General features: G+C 37.4%; 2 protein-coding genes across 3 annotated transcripts; one reads left to right on the top strand and one right to left on the bottom strand.

Moving 5' to 3' along the window:
- The first annotated feature begins 1,752 nt into the window (after positions 1 to 1,752).
- On the top strand, positions 1,753 to 4,382 carry LOC126609280 (VAN3-binding protein-like). The gene is made up of 6 exons (XM_050277236.1): positions 1,753 to 1,809; positions 1,891 to 2,265; positions 3,266 to 3,437; positions 3,709 to 3,779; positions 3,880 to 3,925; positions 4,045 to 4,382. The coding sequence occupies exons 1-6, from the start codon at positions 1,753 to 1,755 to the stop codon at positions 4,260 to 4,262; spliced, it is 939 nt and encodes a 312-aa protein (XP_050133193.1). The 3' UTR covers positions 4,263 to 4,382.
- A 119-nt stretch (positions 4,383 to 4,501) lies between these two features.
- Positions 4,502 to 9,063, bottom strand: LOC126607167 (mannosyltransferase APTG1-like). 2 transcript variants are annotated; one of them, XM_050274650.1, is made up of 10 exons: positions 8,778 to 9,063; positions 8,135 to 8,402; positions 7,903 to 8,020; positions 7,363 to 7,467; positions 6,915 to 7,201; positions 5,951 to 6,232; positions 5,694 to 5,868; positions 5,366 to 5,517; positions 5,105 to 5,267; positions 4,502 to 4,983 (listed from the first exon to the last, which is right to left on the bottom strand). In XM_050274650.1, exons 2-10 carry the CDS (start codon positions 8,377 to 8,379, stop codon positions 4,900 to 4,902), a joined length of 1,611 nt encoding a protein of 536 aa, XP_050130607.1. In that variant the 5' UTR covers positions 8,380 to 8,402; positions 8,778 to 9,063; the 3' UTR covers positions 4,502 to 4,899. The 2 variants fall into 2 exon arrangements, with proteins under 2 accessions (XP_050130607.1, XP_050130608.1); XM_050274651.1 differs by having other exon boundaries at positions 8,135 to 8,399.
- Between the last annotated feature and the right edge of the window lie 15,097 nt (positions 9,064 to 24,160).

Here is a 24,160-nt window from a genome sequence, read left to right as displayed (position 1 = left end):
AAAACCTGTCGGAATTGATAGCAGAGGCGTGGGTCGTAACCGGGTCAAAAAAACCCAACCCGTTCCTCTCCTTTTCTCCTCCCTCCTTTCCCTCCCTTCTGATTGGGCAATTTCTTCCTCTCTATCTCCCCTCTGTGCTTTCTTCCTCCCCTCTCTTCCGCTGCCATCAGGCAGCCCTTCCTTTCCCCTTTTCGTCATATACCCACACCCACTCACACACACACACACACACGTCCTTTTAATTAGCATACAATAATATAATATAATTAGAAAAGTTATTTCTTCAAAATACTTTCGGTTCGTCACTCCAAATTCACTTCTGCTTGCGCATACTCGTTCGTATCGTTGAGTACCTCAAGAATACGCTAAAAGAATATTTAGTACGTCTCACAACACGTTAGTCAATGAAAGTCAAAACTTTCGTCTCTAGGGCATTTTTGTAATTTCACATTTGAAAATTTATATATTAATAAAATTTGGGATGGGTTGTCACAATAAAACTATGAAATTGAAATCAAACATGACAATATATGTTGAATTTATAGAAAAGTAAATATATAAAACTATGAAATTGGATTCAAACTTGACAATATATTAAATTGGATTGAAACTTTGAGAAGATATGAAATTGTGGTGTAAGATAGAAGATAATGAGAAGGTATTTATAGAAAAGTAAAATTTTTTTTTTTTAATTTTTCAAATTTTTTTCCGGATTTTTAATAATTTTTTACATTTTTTTAAAAAAAAATCACCTAATTAATCTATATCGTTGGATTTAAACCAATTTGAATTCCAACACTCCAAATTGTGCCATGTGGCACAACGGTAACATTTCTGATTTTTTAACTGATTTTTGTTTTTAAGTCTAATAAAGAAGACCTTGGATCTCAGATCTAATGACTGGTATTAAATGAATTTTTTTTATTTTTTTTAGCGTTGGAAATCCAACGGTTCACAATTTATATCCGTTGAAATCCAACAGTAACAAAAAAAATCTGCGCCGCAGGACCCGTTTTCTGATTTTATGTCTCCTGATGCGCTCCCACACGCACTTGAAGGGCACGCGCCTGACAGAAAAAAAAAAGTAATAAAGGCGTTTGACGTCAGACACATCTTGGGCTCAAGGGCCAGCACCAATCCACGGGCCTGACGCTCGGGCTTGCTCCAGCTCCCTTGCCAGCCAACACTGGCCTTGCTCCCTCGGGCGATCCAGCCCTGTTCCACCCACGGTCCCTCCAGCAATTCATCCGCTGGAGTTGCTCTTAAACTCCATATCCAAAGTACCCTTTTAGGTCCCAGTTGCTGCTGAGTTGCATGGATTCAAATTTCACTACTTCAACTCCAGAGTCACATCCTGAGGCAACGGATTTTCTGTCCCTTGCAGGGTGCGCTTTGCAGTGCAAGCTTTCCAACCAGACCAGCAAGATCGATCAGTGGTTCTACTCGACGATCCGATTGACAAGTTTAAGAGCCACAACAAGAGTCCTTACGCGGTAGGTCAAATTTGTCGCAATTTCAGTTTTTGATATGTCATACTATAAGAAAGTTCACAAGATTGATTTTACAACTCTCAGAATCTAGACAAGATGGATGATGCAGATCTCAAGCCTCCACCACCATGGAAATCCAATGACGTGAAGGTGAAACATATATACGATGCATATAAATACATCTCAGCTAATTGAGTATCTTAAAACCAATTATTCTGATAACATACTGTATTTTTTTCTTTCTCTTTAGTCGTTTATATGGATGCAACTAGCCATGCATCCAGAATTGAACTACACCGGCTTTTTTCGGAAGAAATGGGTATGTAGAATTGGCTCGTACGTTCTGGTAAGAAGTTGAGCTGCGACTATTACTTTGGTCATACTTTCTTCTTTTGTGCAGATGTCATGGAAGATAGTGCCATTTAAGAACATGTCGATCAAGAAATGGCTTAAAGACATTAAGCAAAGGCGGAAAGAGGAGCAGAGGCTGCAAAGAGCTGAAGTCCATGCAGCAGTATCATCGATGGCGGGTGTAGCGGCTGCACTTGCTGCTATTGCAGCTGAAAAATCAGAAAATGATGGGTCAAGCACTGCCAAGGAAGCTGACGTTGCTTCTGCAGCCGCGCTGGTGGTGGCCCAGTGTGCAAAAGTTGCAGAAGCAATGGGGGCAAGGAAGGAGCAGCTCAGCAGCGTAATAGGTTCGGCCATGAATAGCACAAGTGCAAGTGACATCTCGTTGTACTTTTATGCGCAAATAGAAGCGAATTTTAACAAAGTACCGATATCAACGTCATAGATGAAAGCTAAAACAAACAATCTCAAACCAACACAAGAGATTTACGTGGTTCGGCGTAAAGCTTACGTCCACGAGCAAAGCACGGCAAGGAATTTTACTAAACAAATGGAGATTACAAAAGAGTGTTTAAACTCTCACAACCCAAATCCCACAAATTACAAACCCTAAACCAAACGAGTAGAGAACCCAAACAAACAGAGAAGATTCTCCCAAATTGCTCTCTAACTCACAAACTCACAAATTGACTCTCACCATATTACCACACGAATGAGCCACACTAAATACACTAACCCTAAGGTCCTATTTATAGTGCATAGGACTTAGGTTACAATAAGAATCCTAATAGGAAATAAATCCAAATCCTAATCAAATAGGTAATTAACAAAATCTCTCCACCGAGGTAACTAACTAAGAAGTCAAAACCAAACCCAAATACGACACCAAAACCAAATAGGTGACACAAACCTAATTTATTACATCATCCTAATTTTGAACCAAAAACCCAACACATCTTAACTCAGCTACAACGCGTAAATATCCTATATCTCTTATCCTTGCTCTCTACCTTGGTTTGATATATAAATAACCCACATGTGGTGGTTTGTGTAATATGGGTACTGAAGAATGCTACAGTTAATTTCTCATGCGCAAGTGCAAATCCTAACAAGCAATGTATTGTGGGCCCACATGCATCAAATGTTAGAAACCGGTAACTGACTGTAGCACTGCTCATCTGGATTAGGTATGGACAGTTAAAGATGCACATAAAAAGGGCATCTAAACCATCCATACCTAACCCAACGACGAAGGAACAACAATTTAATATAATAATGCCAATGCTAAGAAGAATTTTGTATTGTGTTCTGAAGTATCCAGTATAGAAAACCTAATATAATAATGCCAATGCTAAGAAGAATTTATACTTTGGAAGCACCACATAATTTTTTTTCATTGTTGTTTGAAACATATAGCATTGAAGGGAGAAGCTACATTGAAAGAAAGATCAGGATGCTGCAAGAAGAGACTAAATGGGACTGCACCTGTGATGCCTATCGAGGACAACCCTGTCGCTGAGGAGGTCGATTTCGACGTTGACGAGTATAGATCAATGCTTGAAATAGGTTCCCAGCTCACCACTGAAACACCTGACGGTTTGTATTTTATACCTTCATTTATTCAGCTTTTTCTTTTGATAAATTATTAGATGAAATGACGAGTTTATAAATCTCAACTGTTGAACTGATCAAAATTCAATCAAATATCGGTGACATATCAATCAGAAACTAATCATTTTAGCAAGTGGAATCTGTATTTCCATCATTCCGGCGAACATACCATTTCTTTGTATTGTGTAAGTTTCCTGCATCCCCGACTCTCCGAATCTCGAATGAGCATGGATTTTGGTTTCGAATTCCTAATTGAATTTGCAAACTGTGTTTGCAGAGAAGTACAAGGTTAGATCGGTGTCTGTCATCCTCAACAGTGAAGCCAAGGTCTGCATGTTGCACTTGTTCACTGCTATTTTGTAAATCCATGGAAGTAACCAAAGCCTCAATTAGAGCTTAACCTTCAATTCTTAATTCAACTTTACAGGTCCTTCAAATGAGGAAGCTCAGTCTATTCAAAAACACCAAGGAAAGTAGGTAAATGAAAAATTCGTTACAATGTGAATCGCATCTCACGTGAGATAGTTCAAAAAAGAATCTGAGTCCGAAACTATTTTCAGATTCTAATTGCTTTTCGTTATGATGTAAATAGGTATCATACTGGACATGTACGCAGAGCTGTATAAAGAGTCAGAAGCGGGTGAGAATGGTACGGGTTATCTCATTTTGTTAACGACAAGTAGGGGGGCATTCAAGCTAGACATGGAAGCCGACTATCAACGGTACAAGACATGGGCGACAACCATTAACCATATGCTCATGGTCTCTACTTCATTTATGAAATATCATCTTCAATACTACATGAACTAGTGACCAAAAAAGAACTAGTGTTATGAGCTATATCCCGATGGTCATTGTATTGCTGCACCTATGTGTATATTTTCCCTCTACTTGTGACTATAATCAATTCGCCATTCCGGCTTAACACAATCATTTCTGCTAAACAACAAGCTAATGTATTATCAAAGCATAACTACAATGTGATAGCAAATAATTATAGGAATACAAGAAGCAAAACAGAGGGAAGAATGCAAATTGAGACGAGTAAATTATAGGAACACAAAAGCTTATGTATGATGACGACACAACTATTTGTACGACATTTTCAGACCACATCACTAAAGGGGTCAAAACTGATATCATGTTTAACCATGACAGCCTATCCATGCTCACAGGCTGTATCCAGTTGAAAAATCAAGTTTAACACAACATAACACAAAAACGCAGAAAAAACAACAGAAACAAAGCATTTAATAAAATCCGGGGTTAATGAATGGAAAAAAATTTGTTACATACTAATTGGCAGTCTGAAGTTGGAATCTGCTGAGGCGGGCATGTCTCCAATAAACCCCCATGCTCTGGCCATTCACTCCATTCATCAAGACATAAAGTCAATAAATTCTTCCAGCCCATCATACTGGAGTGGTTCTAGTTGCACATACAATAATCAGTCGCCTGTCAAACCGTACACAACAACTGACGCTTGCAGATCACGGTCCACTTTGAAGTGCGCATGGAAAAACCTTTTTATCTGTCGTCATAGGCCAGATATAAGTACAGTGCAACCATGGAAAGCAATTTAAGAAGTAACTTATTTGTATTTGGCATAAATGCAACAATTAAGCAGTAAAATTATGAGTTGTAGCATGCACCTTTTTGAAAGAATGTGAAATCAGAAAAGCCCTCAACTGTTTTTCTTCCGAATCAAATACTACAATGTGACTAGGTAAAGACCAATTCTTTGCAAGTTCTGATGTAAAACTAACAGGATCCATCATGAATTGGTCAGATTCATCTGGGATTCCTTTTTCTTCACTGTCGACAAAATTTCCAACAAATTGCAAGTTACAAACCGTTCTCATGAAGAGCTGCAAGAAAGAAAATAATTCCATCCACGTTGCTAAGGATCAAACCTTGGTGAGCAGTCTAGGAATCTCATCGGAAGGTCACGGTGCACCGTAGAGTAGTAAGGTGTAGCGTGGCAAGGCATCAGAAAAAGTATATTTGTCACTTTTCCGTGAAGCACTTCTTTGGATAGATAGTAAGTAACATCCTCAGTTCCTCTCTGTCTAGCATGTTCAAAAGTGTTATCCAAAAGGAAAGATGGAAGTGGAATAAGGACCGTAAAACAACTTAAATGAAAACATTCAAGATAGAAGTCTAGCATTTAAAGCGAGTACTTGCCAAAGAACAATAAAAAGCTACCCAGCCCTTGTGTTTATCAAAAAGCAAAATGAGTACCTGATGAACCAAACTCATATATAGGGCCACTGGAATATTGGTAGCGAGCAAGAAAAAGATGGCCAACTGCATTTTTGCAGGGAATTTGCTACCATATGCAGAAACCGATGTTCTTAATGCAGCTAAGGAATGTCCAGAGAATATCAAAGCTATAGGAAGTACAGGCAGAACAAACCTGTAAGGTAAATTTAGAAATTGTAAACAGAATGAAAGGTCAAAGAACCATATTCAATTGTATAAATTAATAGAAGAGGTACCTGAATTCTTTGTGGCCTAGCACACTATAAAGTCCTAAAACCCATGCAATAAGGCCAGAAAGTTTCCAATTTTTGGATTGTATGATTCCAGCAACAGAAAATGGTAAGAAGGAGAATATCATGACTGTAAATCCCTGAGTGAAGTACCAGTGCCACTTGTGAGTCCCATAATAGTCTCCACCAGCAGAGAGAAAATTGAATCTTATAAAATTAAGAGGTACAAAGACCCATGAGCCGTACATCAAACGATCCAATAAAAATGTAATACCAAGCACCAGGACCCTGAAACATTAGGTCAAAAAGAGTAAAGAGAACAATAATAATGTCAACTCAACTATGCAAAACTACACATAAGCTGACATGAATGCTTGACCTGCCTCCATAGGAGCTTACACAATTCATTAAGATTTTTAGTCACCCTGCAGTGGTGCTGACGTCTTTCCTAGATGTTGCTTAACTTAATACATGGAGACTACTAAAACGAAAATAAGACATGTTTTACCAAATCATTTCCATAACCAGGCTAAAACTCATTTCAGAGAATTATATAAGCCGAGAACTGGTTTTAAGTGACAGACATTTCAAGGTATCATTATTGTTTTCATCACCTTTATGACGTGCATATCAAATTTCATTAATCACCAATAACCCTACAGCTGCCACTCCTTTTATACAAGGACCTATTAGTGCGACAACAAGTTTCCTTTTTTTTTTTTTTTTTGGCATCTATCCTCATCAACTATAACTCCATGTTACCATTAAAGCCAAACTTCAAAAATTCACAATTCAAGCTTCATTTTCAATTACTAGTCCACTGCCGAAATAAAAGAGAAAACAAACAGGGCAAAAATCATTATGAGAATAACCTATGATATAACTCAGAAGCACAAACAATTCATGATCAAGTTCCTAATATAAGCACTATTTAAAACAAGCATTTAATGGGAGATGGCTAAAGACCTACCCCATAGGAGCCACTTCCAGAAAAATGAATCTCAGTTTATCACATGTCAAAAATAGCTCAAGAAGGCCAACATACAGCCATATGATAGCACTTGTTGGTCTGATAGCACAAGCTAATGCGGCAATAATCAAACCCCACTTCCTTGATTCCAAAGGAAGTTTGCTGGAAGAAGCCCTCATACAGGGCCAGTAGTACAGGCTCACAAGGGTAAGAACAGTCTCCAAACTATTTGATAATGTACGAGTGATGCAGTAAAACATAAACCAATTTGTCAATTGTGAGAACAGCTGCAATTGAGTTAAGTACATACTTTAACAGAAAGAGCCTGATGTTTACAATAGTGTTTTCAGTCAATAATAGTAATTGAAATTGACTATCTGAAATAAACATACAGTTAGACATAACTATTACCATTAAAGGAGTAAAGAACCCCTGTACAAAAGGATACAGCCCATTTAGCAACGCAGTCATCAAAGAGGATGACAGAGAGTTTATACAAGTATAGATCACCAAAGGCAGCAAAACAAGACTGAAATAGGCGCGGAGCCTTGACCTGCAGAAGATAGAATAAAGATGACAATAAGAACTTCAAAAGACAACAAGGAGAAATGGAATTACTTCATGCAGCAGAAGTTTGATGTGATCTGGGGTTGCAAAGTAAGCATAAGGATATCAAGGGAAACCTTTCTAGAACAAATACCAATGCACATGAAAAAACATTTAAATCACTTAATGACAACAATTCATAATAACTCCTAGAAACTTATGTAGGCAACTATAACGATTCAAAATCAGAATAAGCTAATTTCTCAAGTGATGCATCTGTCCGATGATCATTTTAACTTGTAACAAGTATGAACTTTTATATCCACAAGTCCGCCAAAGATACAGTTCACAGGAAACCATTCTTCCTTCCCTTGCATATAATATAATAACAGCATTATAGTTTAACTAAGGCATACATTGCCCATAATTATAAAACGATTACCATGAGCCATGGGGTATCAAGACCCAACACTGCAAGAGCTTTGTAAAGGAAGGCAAAGAGAAAAGGATGCAAATAGCTACGAATCCCCTTCTTCCACTCCCACGTCAAATGGCCATACCTGTCATTTACACAACAATAAAAATAGAAACCCATTTGAAGATTAGTTATTTACCCTTTTAAATCAAGAATCTTCACTCTTTGCCTTGCAAAAGAAAGGGGAAATAAAGGGTACCCAAAAGTGATGCGATGTGCAACTTCAAGGGCTTGCCAGTGTTCATCAGGGTTAAAATAGGTCTGAATCAACAGAGCATTTGCTATTCGAAAGGCCAAACAGAGTGCAAAGACCTTCCTGGAGGAGCCTAGAAAATCACCTGGCCGGGATTCCTTTTGCTGTGGACCTAATTTCGTAGGAACTGGGTTTTCGGTTTTGACTGATTCTGCTGCTGGTGAGACAGCAGCACTCTGCCTTTGCCTCATTATCCACACAATTGCAAAATCTTCTGTGAGCAATGCGAAGCTCGAACGATTATAAAGATTTATCTTTTCTAAACCGAATTTTTAATAATTTTAAATTAGAAATGCAAAGGCTCGTCCGAATCAATGAATTTCAAATCTATAAAATTGGCATTCATAGCTTTGAAAATGCATTATTGGATAAACAGGGAATTTAATTCAACTACTCAATTATACAACAGCAACATAAATGAATTTTACAGGGTTCCTCTAATCACTCAAATAAACGAAAATTAATAATTATTACAACAATAATAAAATCAACAAAAATACGACTGGAGATTGATTGAAATATTAAACCCTAAACCCCTTGCAAACTAATGAATATCATTATTTCACAGAATTTGAACAGAGAGGCTTACTGGCGTCGAACTCAGTGCAGATTCACCGAGTATCAAAGAGTCTCAGAGAGAGAGAAAAACTAAGCGTTAACGAATGTGAGAGAGGAGCCTGTGGAGAGGTCGATGACATCGATCCAGAAGGAGACAAGGGTTGGGAGAGGTCAGCATCAACGGCGTCCGCCGTGCCTGAAAGACACAAACTGGCCGAGGAAGGGAGTAGCGCGGAAGAGTCCCGGAGTTTTAAATGCCTTCACAACGAAATAGAGTTGAATGCACCAAATCGGATCTCAACTTTATTTATTTTTTATTGTATAGAGTTTGGCTTTTGAACAAGAAATAGGATCCTCGCATTCTCTGTTAGAATTCCGTGAATCTTTTTATTTTGTCATTTCATCGTGCGGTTAAAAATTATTTTAAATTATATTATTTAAAATTAAACATAAATAATACGTGACGAAAATTGATCTGCATGATGTACGACAACAGATAGGATTAAAGGATTCTCGGATCCTCACAATGAGGATCCAATGAGGATCCTATATCTTCGATTGGGATGAGGATCCTCTCTAGATTCTCTTTGTTAGAATTCCAGAGATTACTTTACCGTGTCCATTCATTACATCATGCAGCCAATTTTCTTGTAGTATTATTTGTATTAATTTTAAAATAAAAAATTTAAAATGATTTATAGCATATGATGACAGGTGAACAAATGAACTGATCCAAGATATCCTCACACAAGGATCCAGATAGGTTCCTATTCCCTTCGTTTGTTCATGAATTGTTTTCTTGTATCAAACCGTCCATTGATTTGGTTGGTCAGTTAAATTGACCAACTTCCTCATATGCCAAAAAAAGGTAAAACATTAAACCATTTATTACCATTGCTTGCATACAAATTAAAATTCCATAGAACCCATTTGCTCAAACTCAAACAAACTAGAAAATTTCCAAATGTGTACACACACATATACATACATATATGCAAATATAAAATTGAAAACCCAAAATACAAACAACAACAATCATCACAAAAGCTAAGAAAAGAAATTCAAAAAATATCTTAGAGGCAGAAAAAACCTAACTTTTTCACATTGCCATGCAAAATCTGAAAATACCTCAATATAAAACATTAAAAAAAGGTAGTTGTTGTGGCCTATATTAACCGACAAGGTATAGAGAGCTGCAGCAAGAGAGAGTGGAGAAAGTGTTCAGCTTTCTCTGTTTGTATTGTAAGGTTTTCAAAGGAACGTGAGTTATAATAAAACCATGATATCGAATATGTTATGAAGACTAATTGGACTTATATTAATAATGAACTTACAAGTATTTTTTTTTTTTTGAAATCAAGTACAATATTCATTTCATAAGGGAACAACGTACAAACAATGGGAAAGGGTGCTAACAATGGGCCTCAATAAAAACTTTCCCGAGTAAAACCGGAATGAAGGGAAAAAGAGTGTCATGCACCAACTAAATTAAGAATGAAAATTATCCTCCAAAATAAGATCAGAAATTACATCGGGAGGTTCTTCAAACCGCAAAACTGGCTGTGGCAGAGTAAGACTGTGGCAAGCCAGTCGGTGTGCCACTTCATTGGCACCACGTCGCACAAAATTAGCCTTCCATTGTTGGACAAGTTGTAGTAGCCTCCGTGTGTCAGTGAATATATGCCCAAGGGGACCATAATTAACCTCCATGTTATTTTGTATAGCAGCTATTACCATCAAGGCGTCTCCCTCCAACATTACATTATGATTACGCCATCTCTGAAGAAATAGAGCAGCCTCTCGAACTACTGCAACTTCAGCCATTAAAGCTGACATAATCCCCTCCAGTTGCATCGCCAAGGTAGCAATAAACTCCTCAGCCACCTCTCGAATAATCAGTCCAGCTCCTCCTCTGCTGTTCGGCTTATCTCATGCCCCATCAAAATTTCACTTTATCCACCCTTCCTCTAGCCTCCTCCATTTATGAACCTCTACAACCTGAGATTTCAACTGGACCACATTCCATTTCTTAAACTCCAACAACCCGTGCTTGAATTTGGAGTTCCTGTGGTGGTAAAGTTGAGCCCCTCCATAATAACTCATTACGTGCTTTCCAAATATTCCACATCAACATAACGACTAGATCAAAGCTCTCCCTAACATCATAGAAGCCATCTTTACCACCCAATCTTGCAACCCTACATCTCCTTGTTGCATAGGATGTAAACCCAACGAACTAGCAAACCATGTAGCTCTAGCATGGGGGCACTGCAACATAATATGCTCGATCGTTTTAGGTACAGTCCCACAGATAACACAATAGTCATCCAGTACAACCTTCTTCAACTTCAAGTTTACTTTAGTCAACAAAGCATTTAAGCAACCCATCCAGATGCAAATTTTTATCTTCCCCGGTACCTTAGCACGCCAAAGTGCCTTCCATAGGAATTTGATCTCTACTAGCATCTCAGAACCCACGGGAACATCCCCACAGATGTCACTACAAGTCCAAGCTACAAAATATGCACTCTTAGTCATGAATACTCCTTTAGGCTCTTTGATCCAAATCAACTCATCATGCGGATAAAAGAAACTCAAAGGAATACTTAAAATAAGATTGACCTCCTCAGGGAAGAACATTCGAGAAACCACTTGCATATTCCATCTCATATGATCCGCCTCCACCATCAAATATCAAACAATAAGATTAGGGTGAACTCCGAGAGGTATCGGACTCAACACCTTGGCATAGTTCTCTCTCAGCAACCAAGAATCCCCCTAGATTTTTATCTTTAAACCATCACCTGCACGCCATCTAGCTCATCAGTGGATCAGAACCCTAGCTGATGCAATGCTCTTCCAACAATAAGAAGAATTGGACTTTACTGAGGCATGTAGAAAATCCAATTCGTGGAAATATCAAGCCTTAAAAACTTGGACCACCAGAGAGTGTGGTTTTTTATAATGTTCCAACATTGCTTAGCAAGCAAAGCAAGATTAAAGGCGTACAAATCTTTGAAACCTAAACCTCCTTCACTTTTTGGCTTGCACATTCGCTGCCAGCTCAACTAATGAATGCTTATTTTGCCGACTTATTTTCCCCACCAAAATTGAGTAACCATTTGGTTCAATTCCTCACATAACGTTTTTGGAAGCAAAAAGGGCTGCATGGTGTATAACGGAATAGCCTGGACCACAGTTTTAATTAAGATCTCTTTTCCCGCAATACTTATGAGACCCCCACGCCAACCATTAAGTTTTTTCCATAACCTATTTTTGATATATGCAAATGTTTGTTTCTTTGTCTTACCCGTGTACACCGGAAGGCCAAGATACCTCTCATGGTATTTCACACGAGTCATACCCAAACAATCCACAAGCAACTGAGCATCCACCTCATTTACATTGGTACTAAATGCCACCCCACTTTTCAATAGATTAACTGTTTGCCCCAAGGTTTCTTCATAAATTCACAATAAGGTCTTCCACTCATAACATTCTTGTAAAGTACTCCTAGCAAACATAAAACTATCATCTGCAAAGGGCAGATGATTTATACTAGGTGCATCATTACAAACCTTTATCCCTTTTATTTTGCCTTAGGCCTCTCATGCATCCAATAATGTCGATAAACCTAGAATACAATTCATGCCTCCGTGCAATACTCATTTCAGTGAATGGTTTTCCAAACAAAGCTTGTAATTTATCTTCCGTTTCCACTATTTCACCTAGGATGGACCGCTCCATACTCTTCACCCACTTCAACAACTGCACTCTCGTCGCCTTAATTTTTTCCATGACTTGATACATCAGGGAACTAGTACACATGGAAGACCAACCCACCTATACCGCAACCTCACAGCCGTCTCTCACGGACCACCCATCTTCATATATGATCCGACGATGTTAGTTTCATATGAACAACTCGAAACCTAGGAAATAACTCAATCCAACTCTGAGTGGCCAAGCCTCGATCCAACCTCACCTTTATACCTATGCCCCTTGTTGTAGCCCAAGTAAATTTATTGCCAACAAAGCCCATATCTTGCAGATCACATTCTGTTAAAGCATTCCGAAATCCTTCCATTTGCCTCTCACTTCGTATATCACCACCTTCTTGTTCCATATCTGGAGGACCTCATTAAAGTCGCCCAAACAACACCAAGGTAATGATGAAGTGTCCTTAAGATGGCTTAATAGTTCCCAAGATTTATGACACTCGACTTCAACTAGATAACCATAGAAGAATGTCAATATCCAGAGAAGCGCTTCTCCCACTCCTCCCACTTCGAGATCAATGTGATTCGATGAATAAGAGCAGAGTGATATTTAAGCGTCCTCCTTCCACATAGCACACAACCCACCAGATCTTCATGAACTTGGTACCGCAAACACACGATCAAACTGTAATTGTGATTTAAGCTTCTCTATATGTTCCTTGGAGCTTTTTGTTTTGCGTAGAAAAATCATAATGGGATCTTTAAAGAGAACAAGTCTTTTTAGCGCTTGAATTGCACAGAGGTTCCCAAGCCCCAAGCAATTCCAACTAATGCAACTCATTGTGCTCGACACGTCTTTTGGTTACCTGGGAACCTCCAATATAATCCATATCTCTATCCACACGTTTACCCAGTTCAAGTGGAACAAACTAGGCACGAAATAACCTTTTACTTCCTGTATTACGTCCCGAGTGGCGTTTAAACTTTTTTCCAGCCAACTCCCTCGTACCAAAGATAAGAGGATCAAGATTAAATGGATCGGACCCTAAGGATATGGTCAGTTCAGCCTGATGCACCATGTTCTCACTACCCAAGACTAAATCAGCATGATCACGTGGACGGTTGCCCGTCCCATTTGCTGCAGTTTAATTGTTTAAATTCTAAAATTTCCCTAGCTGTAAGTTACATTATGTCAGGATCTCAGAACCAAACAACATTAGAGGTTGAGGTTGTCTCATGACTGCTTGTTCCCTTGATTGATAACAATCAACCTCAACACCCATTGGGGATCCCTCCGTCACCGGTCCCATTTATGGTAGAATTACCCTCGAATCATCAACCATTTGATCATGCATGACAGCTTCAGGTATAGCGACTTCATTAAGGTCAGGTACCCCCACATTTAAAGGTCTTCCATGAGTCTTCATACAGACTTGCACATTCATCCCCACTTTTGTTGCACTTCTGCCTGTATCCAACTCCTGGGAATTAAAACCCCTTCCCACTTTATCCTCCGCCTCCATATCTTCAGCCATGACCTCATCCAAATCCTTCTCCGATGGTACTCTCATATCCTATCCAGTCTCCGGTTTTAGACCAAACCTTTTGCCAGCCAATTTTCTATAGGCTTTCCCCAATACATCTTCCTGAAACCATCTCCCATAAGGTTTGGCGTAGTCATCATCCTGCCGTCCTTTGAACTTAACGCATTGATCCTCCACATGATCCATCATGCCACATAGGAAACATGTTAGGGGTAATTTCTCGTACTAGATATCAACATTCAACATTTGACCTTCTAATTGTAAAGCCACCAATCACCTCAATGGTTTACGAACATCCAGCTGAACCTTAATTCTGAGAATACTACAAAATTGTTTCTCCTTTTGACTTCGATCGGTAAGTACATATGCCCCTAAATGGTTACCCAAAACTTCACCCATCTGCCTTGTCATGTAACTGAATGGCAGCCCTTTCACTTGAACCCAAAATTCTTGATAATACAAAGGAACCCTTGTTGGGTAAGCCATATTGTTTGCCTCCGCAAGGAGCAATAAATACTGTTTGTTGAATAGCCATGGTCCTCCCCACAAAATAGATGTTTGTTCATACAGATTATTAAAGCCAAACACAAAGCGGTCATCTTCTAGGTCAAAAATCAACACATTCGCCTTAGGACGCCATAGGTTCGTCTTCTGCCTTTTGAAGCTTACCTTATTAACTGGTTTATAGGTTAGAACTTACAAGTATTTTAATCATGATAAAATACATAAGAGGGAAATTATTAGAAGTAAAGATAATGGAATAAGAGTTGGTTACAAACTCTTAAAACAACAAACACGACTGCTACCACGATAGGAGGAGCATTTGTAATCTCACGCATACAATATAACTGCAGTATGGTCCCTCTTCTCGAACATGAGGTTTATATGCACTAGCCCTATCGAGAATCAAACTATTTTGAGTCTTAGAGAAGACAAGATAACTGCAAAGGTTTTGATACAGTAACTTTGCAATTCTTTCAAAAGAGTTTGTGTTGGTTGCCTAACCTCATGGCTAACATGTAAGTAAGTCTTGCTTCCTTTATTTGTATATTAGTACTCTATGTTGACAACAATATAACATATATAAATGTAGTTTAGTGATCTGGTTGATCAACTTCTTAAAGTATCTAAATGCCAACATGTGGTATCAGAGCACAGTCAATCTAGACATTAGACTCATATAGTTGTCTACATGATTGACTATGTTTTGGTTTTCCGCTACTACATTGATATATTTCATTACGATCCATCAATAATAAGTGTTAATGGATTGGTTGTCATTCTATAAAGATCCTTTCTCATAAGATACATTCTGTGTTCGTATCAAATGAGGGGGGAAAAGGAATGGTTTGTTATGTTCATTAGATACTGCAATATAATTTAGCATCTTATATTGCAGAAATATTTCATTGTTAAGTAGATCATCAAAATAACTTGTAAGGACCACCAAAGTGGTTTAATTGCTGTCATGATTTTGTAAGATTCAATAGTGCACAATAATATGTGACTTATATGCTCTAACAAGTAGAAAATTTTCCAAAGAAACTATTTACTGGGATTGGCTATAAGTTATTGTATCGTAAGTTATAAAACTAGCAATATATATACACATTCATTCTTGCCCAAAGGTGTTGGACTTATATATATTCTAGTGTTTATAATTAGCTATGCAAGATTTGAGCTTCATAATCATGATTATATGGATAGTTTCTTGCTCAAAAGTGAAACTAGTTCCATAATTTTTGAGTGGCAAAGAATAATAAGTTCATTTTCTTTGTCACAAAATCATGAATCTCATAATCAAATGATGTTTTGATTGCTGGTTTCAACATGCTCAATCTCATGAACATTGAGAAGTTGAATGGGCATAATTTGACATGGAAGCAGCAAATTGAAATGCATCTTGGTATGTTGGAATTCAGCATTGCATTTGTTGGAAATGTGCCCTAAAGCCAATCATATGATGATACTTTACGGACATTTTACATGTTAAACTAATCTAGTTTAACTATAAAGGGCAAAGATTATTGTTTGAGCCGTCTCATATAAATGTTATATGCTTAAACGATAAAGTCCAAGGAATATGTGATTGGGAGAATGTAATCTAATGAAGTTAGATTCATGAGACCATTCTTTCGTAGACGCATCCTAAATGTTCCTGATCATAGGATTGCCAATTGGGCATTGACAGTCCGTCAAGATCGGTACGTGCTATGTCTTCTCTCAGGGAGAGTGACTAGTCTCGAGTCATTGGTGTGTGTGACATCAAGACAAGTACGTAGGTGCTCAGTAGAGAATGAGTTCACTGAACGTGATCAACGAAGAGTTCTCATACTCATGTCACATGAGAACTCATGTTTGGGATAATGCAAATTAGTCCTTTGACCTGAGGCATCACAGTTGTCTTGTGGTTAAGTCCTTGATCTTTGATTATGTCAAAGTCACCCCATCGGGGTGTCCACGGCATCGTTGGGGTTAAGCCACTTAGTCATGGAGGCAAGTGAATGCGCAACAAGGGATCTCTAACCTTCAAACTGTTTGAGGGAGAATACTCTATGATATGATTTAGAATCTCTGGCCAGAGTATGAATGAGATTTAGAAAAGTCGTTCTAAATCACATTCAAGGAAATCATATAAGCACACGAATCACATTGGATAGTAGACATGAACTTATAAACTATCAAACCAAACAATGTGGTCAAGAGTATTAGATTAGAGAAAGACCGTATTGCATTTGTAATCCCAAACTGAATAGGTTTTCTCTACCTCTTCTGATTAGCTTGGGTAACCATGATATGCTGCAAGGTGTCACTCATGGTTTGTGGAAGCCCTAAACGTGTATAAACACTAAAGGGAGAATTGAAAGTAAGTTTCAATTCACAATCGATTTGAAATGGTTTTAATCGCCCACTGCCTCGCTAAAAGGAACCTAATGGATCGCACACCATAAAAGGTGGAGATTGGAGATTAAACGGAGATGAGTAAGAATGATTAAATGGTTTAATCATTTATTTATGGCAAGGATTAATTAATATGTTAATTAATCAAACGAATAAGTTCGTTAAAGACCTCGGGATAGGTTTTGGACCTTAAGGCCCAATGGGCTTCGAACGTCAAGCCCATTGACTTAAGTTGTATGACAACTTAATGAATAATGATTCACTAAGACCCAAAAGCCCAAACAACACCCCATGGCCGGCCATTTAGAGGAAGGGTAGTGAACTTGCTTTAATTACAAGTTTGCCACTCAAATGAATAAAGGTATAAATATGACTTTATAGCCTTTTATTCATTAGGGTTTCTTTTAGAGAAAATTGGTGAGAACTTGTCTCTCCATTTTCTCTCTAGGAGGCCGGCCCCTTGGGGGGTGCATCTTGCAATCCCACTACTCCAAGGTCACTCATTTCTTCTCCAATCTCTCCTTGGTGAAGAGACTTAGAGGTTCCCTACTTTGGGAACTTGGAGAAACCTATTCTTCCATCCAAAATATAGATTTAAGATGCAAGGAATGAAGGCCGTCTCTTTGGGTGATTAGCCTTTGCTTATGCAAAGAGGAATCTACAAAGGTATAAATCTCAACTCACTTTGTTTTGAGTTGATTAAAGGTTCACCAATCTACTAGGCTTTGAATTTCTTGGTTAATGTTTTGTTTTTAAGTGCATGCTAGCATGATTCCGCCTTTAATTGTTAATTGCATGCTATATGATGTTGCTTAAATGAACTTGTTTTAACAAAATATTCCTTCAGCATTCACTCAGAGTCAACCAACTACTTTAACTGAGACAAGCACTGCTGTAGAGAAAGAAACATTTGCCAAATGGGAGAAGGCTAATCAAATGTCTTTACTGATCATGCAAAATTCGATAGAGGAACACATCAGAGGTGGCATTCAGAGTTATGACTTGGCAAAGCAAGATATGGCCAAGATTGAAGAAAAGTATAAGAGATCTGATAAGGCTGAAACTGGGGCATATCTTTCAGATTTGATCAATGCCAAATTTGATGGTACTGGGAGTATCCGAGAGCACTTGCTTAAGTTTGTCAATGTGTCTAACAAGCTTAATGCAATGGATGTAGCTATTGCAGACCAATTCCTTGTTCATTTGGCTTTGTATTCTCTGCCAAATGAATATGAACAACTCAAAGTGAGCTATAATACCCAGAAAGAAACACGGGATGTCAACAAGTTGATCTTCATTTGTTGTCCAAAGGTGGAGAGAATGAAGAAAAGTAAGCATGAAATTGTGAATCTGGTGCAGTATGGGAAAAGGAAGGGGAAAGTCTTTAGAACAAGCAAAACCTGCAGCACTCAAGATTGGCAAAGCTGCAACTAAGTCAGGTTCTCCATACCTTGGTTCCAAGAAACATGCTTCTAATTCTGCTATACCTCTTAAGTCTGATCTTGCCTCAACTAGCACTGGTCTTAGATTTAATAAAATTAATCTTAAAAAGTGTCATTTATGTTGTTCCACTAAGCATTTAAGAAAGAATTGAGCTGGATTTAAAGCTTGGCTTATTAAGAAAGGTATTGCAGTCTTGAATGTTATTGTTACAGTAGAATCAAACATGGTTTTTGTTCCTCAACACTTATGGTGGTTTAACACTGGCTATTTTGTGCATATAACCAATTCACTGTAGGGATTTCAAAACTAGAAAAGCCAAATTAAGGAGCATTACAATGTCTATGTTGGAAATGGAAACAAAGTCACTATTGAGTCGGTTGGTCAAGTCATGTTAAAGCTTTCTTCTTGTTATGTTTTAGTGTTGAACAATGTGCTTTATGTACCTTCTATGAGAAGGAATTTACCTTCTGCAACTAAGTTTGTAAAAGATGGTTTTTCTTTCATTGGTGATGACAATTGTATTCGCTTTTATTTGAAGAATCAATATGATAATTTGCTTGGTTTTGCATCACTTAATGGAGGTCTTTGGCAAGTGCAATGCACCTATTTTTATGAGTGTCTCAATGTTTATACTTTTGCTCCTAAGAGATTGATAACTAATGATGGTTCTTCTATGTTATGGCATAGAAGATTAGGACACATATCCAAAGAGAGGATGATGAGACTAATGAACATTGGTGTGCTGCCAACCTTAAACTTCAATGATTTTCAAACTTGTGTTGATTGTTTTAAGGGCAAAACTACCATTTCAAATAAAAAGACCAGTTCAACCAGAAGTAAAATCCTTTTAGAGATAATTCATACTAATGTTTGTGGTCCATTTCCAACAAGGGCGATTTGTGGCAACACTTACTTTGTACTCTTCATTGATGACTTTTCTATGTATACTTATCTTTATTGATTTCTAAAAAATCTCAAGTGCTCAATTATTTTAAAATTTATAAACTACAAGTGGAAAAACAACTAGGGAAACAAATTAAAGTAGTAAGATCAGATAGGGGCGTTAAGTATTTTGGAAGGTATACAGAAATAGGACAACGAAAGAGACCCTTTACTTTATTCTTGTAGCAAGAGCGGATTGTAACACAGTATACTACACTAGGAACACCATCCCAAAATGGCTTTGCAGAGAGAAGGAATCGTACTCTTAAAGACATGGTCAAAAGCATGCTTTCACAGTCACAACTTCTAGAGTTTTTATGAACTTTGGATGAGCAGAAAACTAAGCATTGAACACTTGCATATTTGAGGATGTAAATGTGAAGCACAACTATACAATCCACATCAAAAGAAACTGGATATAAGAACAACTAGCTGTTATTTTGTTGGATATCCAGAGATATCCAAGGGGTTTCGTTTTTACTGTCCTAATTCTCACACCAGGTTGGTTGAAACCAATAATGCAAAGTTTGTTGAAGAGCACCAATCATTGCATTCTTATTCCAAAAAATAGTTATGTATTTGAGGAAATGGATGTAATGGAAATGAATGCTGACAATGATGCCACAGTTTTGACTTTGCCTGCAACTGTTGTATCCAATAGTTCACTTACACAAGCTCAAATAGAGTCTTTTGCCTTCATTGATCAAAATCTTCCTTCATTAAGTTCAACAGCAGTTTCAATTACTCAAGAACTAGCAGTACCACCACTAATTTCAACATCAACTGAGCATGGAAGACCATCCAAACAGCATCTTCCACTACTGCAACACTGAGGAAATCACAAAGAACTAGAAGGTCTGCATTGTCTAGTGGTTATGTGACTTATCTTAATGAGATTGAGTATGATTTTGGAGATGAGAATGATCCAACTAACTATAAAGATTCCATGGAAAGTGCACAAGCTTCTTTATGGTATGCTTCCATGCAGGATGAGTTGTGCTCGATGGAAAAGAATGGAGTTTAGACCCTAGTTGAGGGATGCACAAATATGAAGCCTATAGGGAATAAGTAGGTTTTCAAGACCAAACGAGATTCCAATTGTAATGTTGAGAAACTTAAAGCCAGATTAGTGGCAAAAGGTTTCACATAAAATGAGGGTTTAGACTACACATAAACATTTTCTCCAGTATCTACAAAAGACTGATAGGAGCATATTTATGCGACTTAGTTAGCTTGTTTTCTTGCATTTATGTTGTTAGTTCATAGTTATTTTAGTATTTTAAGCTATTTTCGTGTGTTTTAGTTTTGATATTTGATTTAGTTTTCTTTCTTTGATCTTAGGTACTAGAGAAACAAGATATGTCAATTGCTAACATTCAGGCTCAAATAGCAAATCTTACTTCTCAATTGTCACAATACATCAACAGGACCACAATACAAAGCACCCCCTACATTCGATGTGTCCAATACGCAAGGATATCTAGCTAACCAATCATCCATATTTTTCCCTAATTTCGCGCAGATTTCTCTAAGTCTTTAATTTACTTGTTTTACTTTCAATTTCGTCAAAACCAATTCCCCCTTTACTTTGTTGAGTCATATTAGTTAGAAATTGTTTTAGTTTGTGTTTTTAAGTGTTTTAAATCAAGTTAAAACCAATTTTTGTCCAAATTCACTCCTAGTGTCTAGTTTGAGTCTAATTAGCTTGTTTTGTGCTATTTTGAGTCATTTGAGTTGTTTTAGTGTATTAGAGTCTAGTTTTGCATTCTTTGAGTCTAGTTTAGTGTTTCAACCTTAGTTTTACATTTTTAAGTCAGTTTCAAGTGTTTTAGCAATCCCTCCTAATCCCCGGTCCAGAACGATCCTTACTTATACATATACTACAATTGTCAAAAGAGGGTTTAATTTGCGTGCTTATATATTTCGCATCAAAGACTATTTTCGAATCATCATTGCCCTTGCAGCTCATTTTGATCTTCACTTACATCAAATGGATGTGAAGACTGCCTTCTTAGATGGCAATCTTGATTAAACAATCTACATACAACAACCCCAAGGATTCGTTGAAAGGGGGAAGGAAGGTTTTGTTTGCAAGCTTAATAAGTCTATATATGGACTTAAACAAGCTTCTAGACAGTGGTATACGAAATTTGATGAGGTAGTGGTCTCATTTGGCTTCATTAAGAACAAAATAGACAGTTGCATCTATTTAAAGGTGGTGAAATCAGGTTTCATTTTTATGGTCCTATATGTTGATGACATACTTTTGGCTAGTTCAAATGTGCAATTATTAAATGAAATAAAAAAACATGTTGTCTAACAGCTTTGACATGAAGGATTTGGGTAAAGCGCACTTTGTCTTAGGCGTTGAAATTGTGAGAAATAGATCAAAAGGAACCATTGGTCTTTCACAAAAGAATTGTATTGATAAAGCGCTTAAAAGGTTCAATATGTCAGGTTGTAGCAGTGGTGATGTACCTATTTCAAAGGGTGACAAGCTTTCTTTAGCTTAGTGTCCAGTTACAGATTTGGACTTTGAAGTTATGAAAAGTAAACCTTATGCCTCACTTGTGGGAAGTGTGATGTATGCACAAGTGTGCACCAGACCAAACTTGGCTTTTGACTTGGCTTTTGCATTAAGTGTTCTTGGAAGATTTCAATTGAATCCTGGTGTGGCACATTGGAATGCAGGAAAGAAAGTTTTGTGATACTTCAAGAAAACCAGAGATTATGTTTTGGGGTTCCATCGAGTAGAAAATCTAGATGTTGTATGCTATACAGATGCCGATTTAGGTGATTGTGTGGATGATAGATGTCAACAAGTGGCTATGTTTTCATTATGTGTGGAGGAGCAATCTCATGGAGAAGCAAGAAACAAACAACAAGAGCTATATCCACAATGGAATCAAAATACATTGGCTACTTTGAGGCAATGAAACAAAGCAATTGGCTAAGGAATTTGATCTGAGAAATGTAGGTGGTAAAAAGCATTGAAAGGCCTTTAAAGATTTATTGTGACAATGCAGCAACTGTTTTCTTTGCCAAAAACAACAGAAGATCAGAAGCATCTAGACTTATGGACATAAAATATTTGAAAGTTCAAGACAAAGTTAAAGAGAGAGTCATTGAGATAGAACATCTTGGTACTTTTAACATGGTGGCAGACCCTTTGACAAAAGCAATACATGTTACAACCTTCCAAAGACATGTTACGAGCATAGGTTTGCGAACATGCCTTGATCATGTTTGAATGTGGGAGTAAGATACGATCTCCTTACTCAAATTAATGAATTTATATTTATGCAGCAATGTTGTTTGGTGTGGTTTCAAACTTCATAACTGATGTGTACTGCATGCATTTTGTTATTTCAAGTTTTCGTGAAAATTTTGGCAATGCAGAAAACATAACCAATACATAAATGTATTAAAGGAGACCAATCTTATGTGGGAGGATTACTAGTACCTTTGAAGCTCCCTACTGAAGTTCCCTAAGTTACAATGTCAGCACTTACCTTAATCAGTTTGTGATTCTAGAGTACTTATACAACCTTTTTATGTATGATGTTTTCTTGAGTTCAATTGATAAAGCTAGTGATTGATTGTAAAAGTCATTTTGATTAACATAAGTCAATGATCACCTTGGTCGTCTAAACATATATTTTGCATTTGGTTTAATTATACTCATGTGGGAGAATGTAAGGTTTTCAAAGGAATGTGAGTTATAATAAAACCATGATATCGAATATATGATCAGGACTAATTTGACTTATATTAATAATGGACTTACAAGTATTTTAATCATGATAAAATACATAAGAGGGAAATTATTAGAATTAAAGATAATGGAATAAGAGTTGGTTACAAACTCTTAAAACTGCAAACACAACTGCTACCACAATAGGAGGAGCAGTTGTAATCTCATGTAAACAATATAAATGCAGTATGGTCTCTCTTCTCAGACATGAGGTTTATATGCACTCGCCCTATCGAGAGTGAAACTATTCTGAGTCCTAGAGAAGAGAAGATAACTGCAAAGGTTTTGATACAGTAAGTTTGCAATTCATTCAAAAGAGTGCGTTGGTTGTCTAACCTCATGGCTAATCCTGCAAGTAAGTCTTGCTTCCTTTATTTGTATATTAATGCTCCATGTTGACAACGATATAACATATATAAATGTAGTCTAGTGATCTGGTTGATCAAGTTCTTAAAGTATCTAAATGCCAACATGTATGAGATGTGTTATTTTTCCTACTCAATGTTTTTTATTTATAGTAGTAAGGAGGAGAGGAATTACTTATCCTCCAAGTAAATACAATTCTAGTAGGGAAAGAATAACTAGTAACCAAATATATATAGGATTTACACAATCTCACTTTAATATAATATCTATAACACTCCCCCTTGAGTGTGTAAATACTCAAGTAGATTTGTCATCAGGTAAAGTTGAGGAGGTCGACTCGTTGGCACTGATCTAGGAACACGCTAATCTCAGGCAAAGGAACTTGTATATGGAACTAAGTCTCACAAAAACCCAATGGCTATGGTAGTATCCAAGGCGGGACAAAAACCCGTAATCTAAGGAAAAGTGCGTGAGAAAGTGCAAAGCCAAATTAAACGTCTACTAGATGTACGTCAAGGATATGACCAACTTAGGATGGGTGCCTTGTCAAAACCTCGTCAGGTAGCAAAAATCCAAAGGAAAAATTGTTGCTAATCATAGGAAAAAAAGTATATTAAGATCAAGGGAGTATACTTTGGGACACTCCTCTTGAGTTTGATATAAAAGTTTTTTATTATCATTATTAGGATACATTTTACCTGACTTGTTGTCCAAAATTCAAATATTAGTATAGGCACAACAACAG

The sequence above is a fragment of the Malus sylvestris genome, chromosome 16, assembly GCF_916048215.2.
Source record: "Malus sylvestris chromosome 16, drMalSylv7.2, whole genome shotgun sequence".
Taxonomy (NCBI): Eukaryota; Viridiplantae; Streptophyta; class Magnoliopsida; order Rosales; family Rosaceae; genus Malus; species Malus sylvestris.
The sequence above is the reverse complement of the archived record's forward strand: the minus strand, read 5'-3'. Positions and strand labels throughout refer to the sequence as shown.

What these genes read in the sequence shown, in the direction of transcription:
- LOC126609280 (XM_050277236.1), top strand. Translation starts at nt 1,753, where the DNA reads ATGCAACTAGCCATGCATCCAGAATTGAACTACACCGGCTTTTTTCGG. An exon ending in CACCACTGAAACACCTGACG is followed by an intron (nt 3,438 to 3,708) that starts GTTTGTATTTTA and finishes ATTCCTAATTGA; the next exon opens with ATTTGCAAACTGTGTTTGCA. An exon ending in TCCTCAACAGTGAAGCCAAG is followed by an intron (nt 3,780 to 3,879) that starts GTCTGCATGTTG and finishes TCAACTTTACAG; the next exon opens with GTCCTTCAAATGAGGAAGCT.
- LOC126607167 (XM_050274650.1), bottom strand. Translation starts at nt 8,379, where the DNA reads ATGAGGCAAAGGCAGAGTGCTGCTGTCTCACCAGCAGCAGAATCAGTC. An exon ending in CTAGGCCACAAAGAATTCAG is followed by an intron (nt 5,869 to 5,950) that starts GTACCTCTTCTA and finishes TTTACCTTACAG; the next exon opens with GTTTGTTCTGCCTGTACTTC. An exon ending in TTTCACATTCTTTCAAAAAG is followed by an intron (nt 4,984 to 5,104) that starts GTGCATGCTACA and finishes CTATGACGACAG; the next exon opens with ATAAAAAGGTTTTTCCATGC.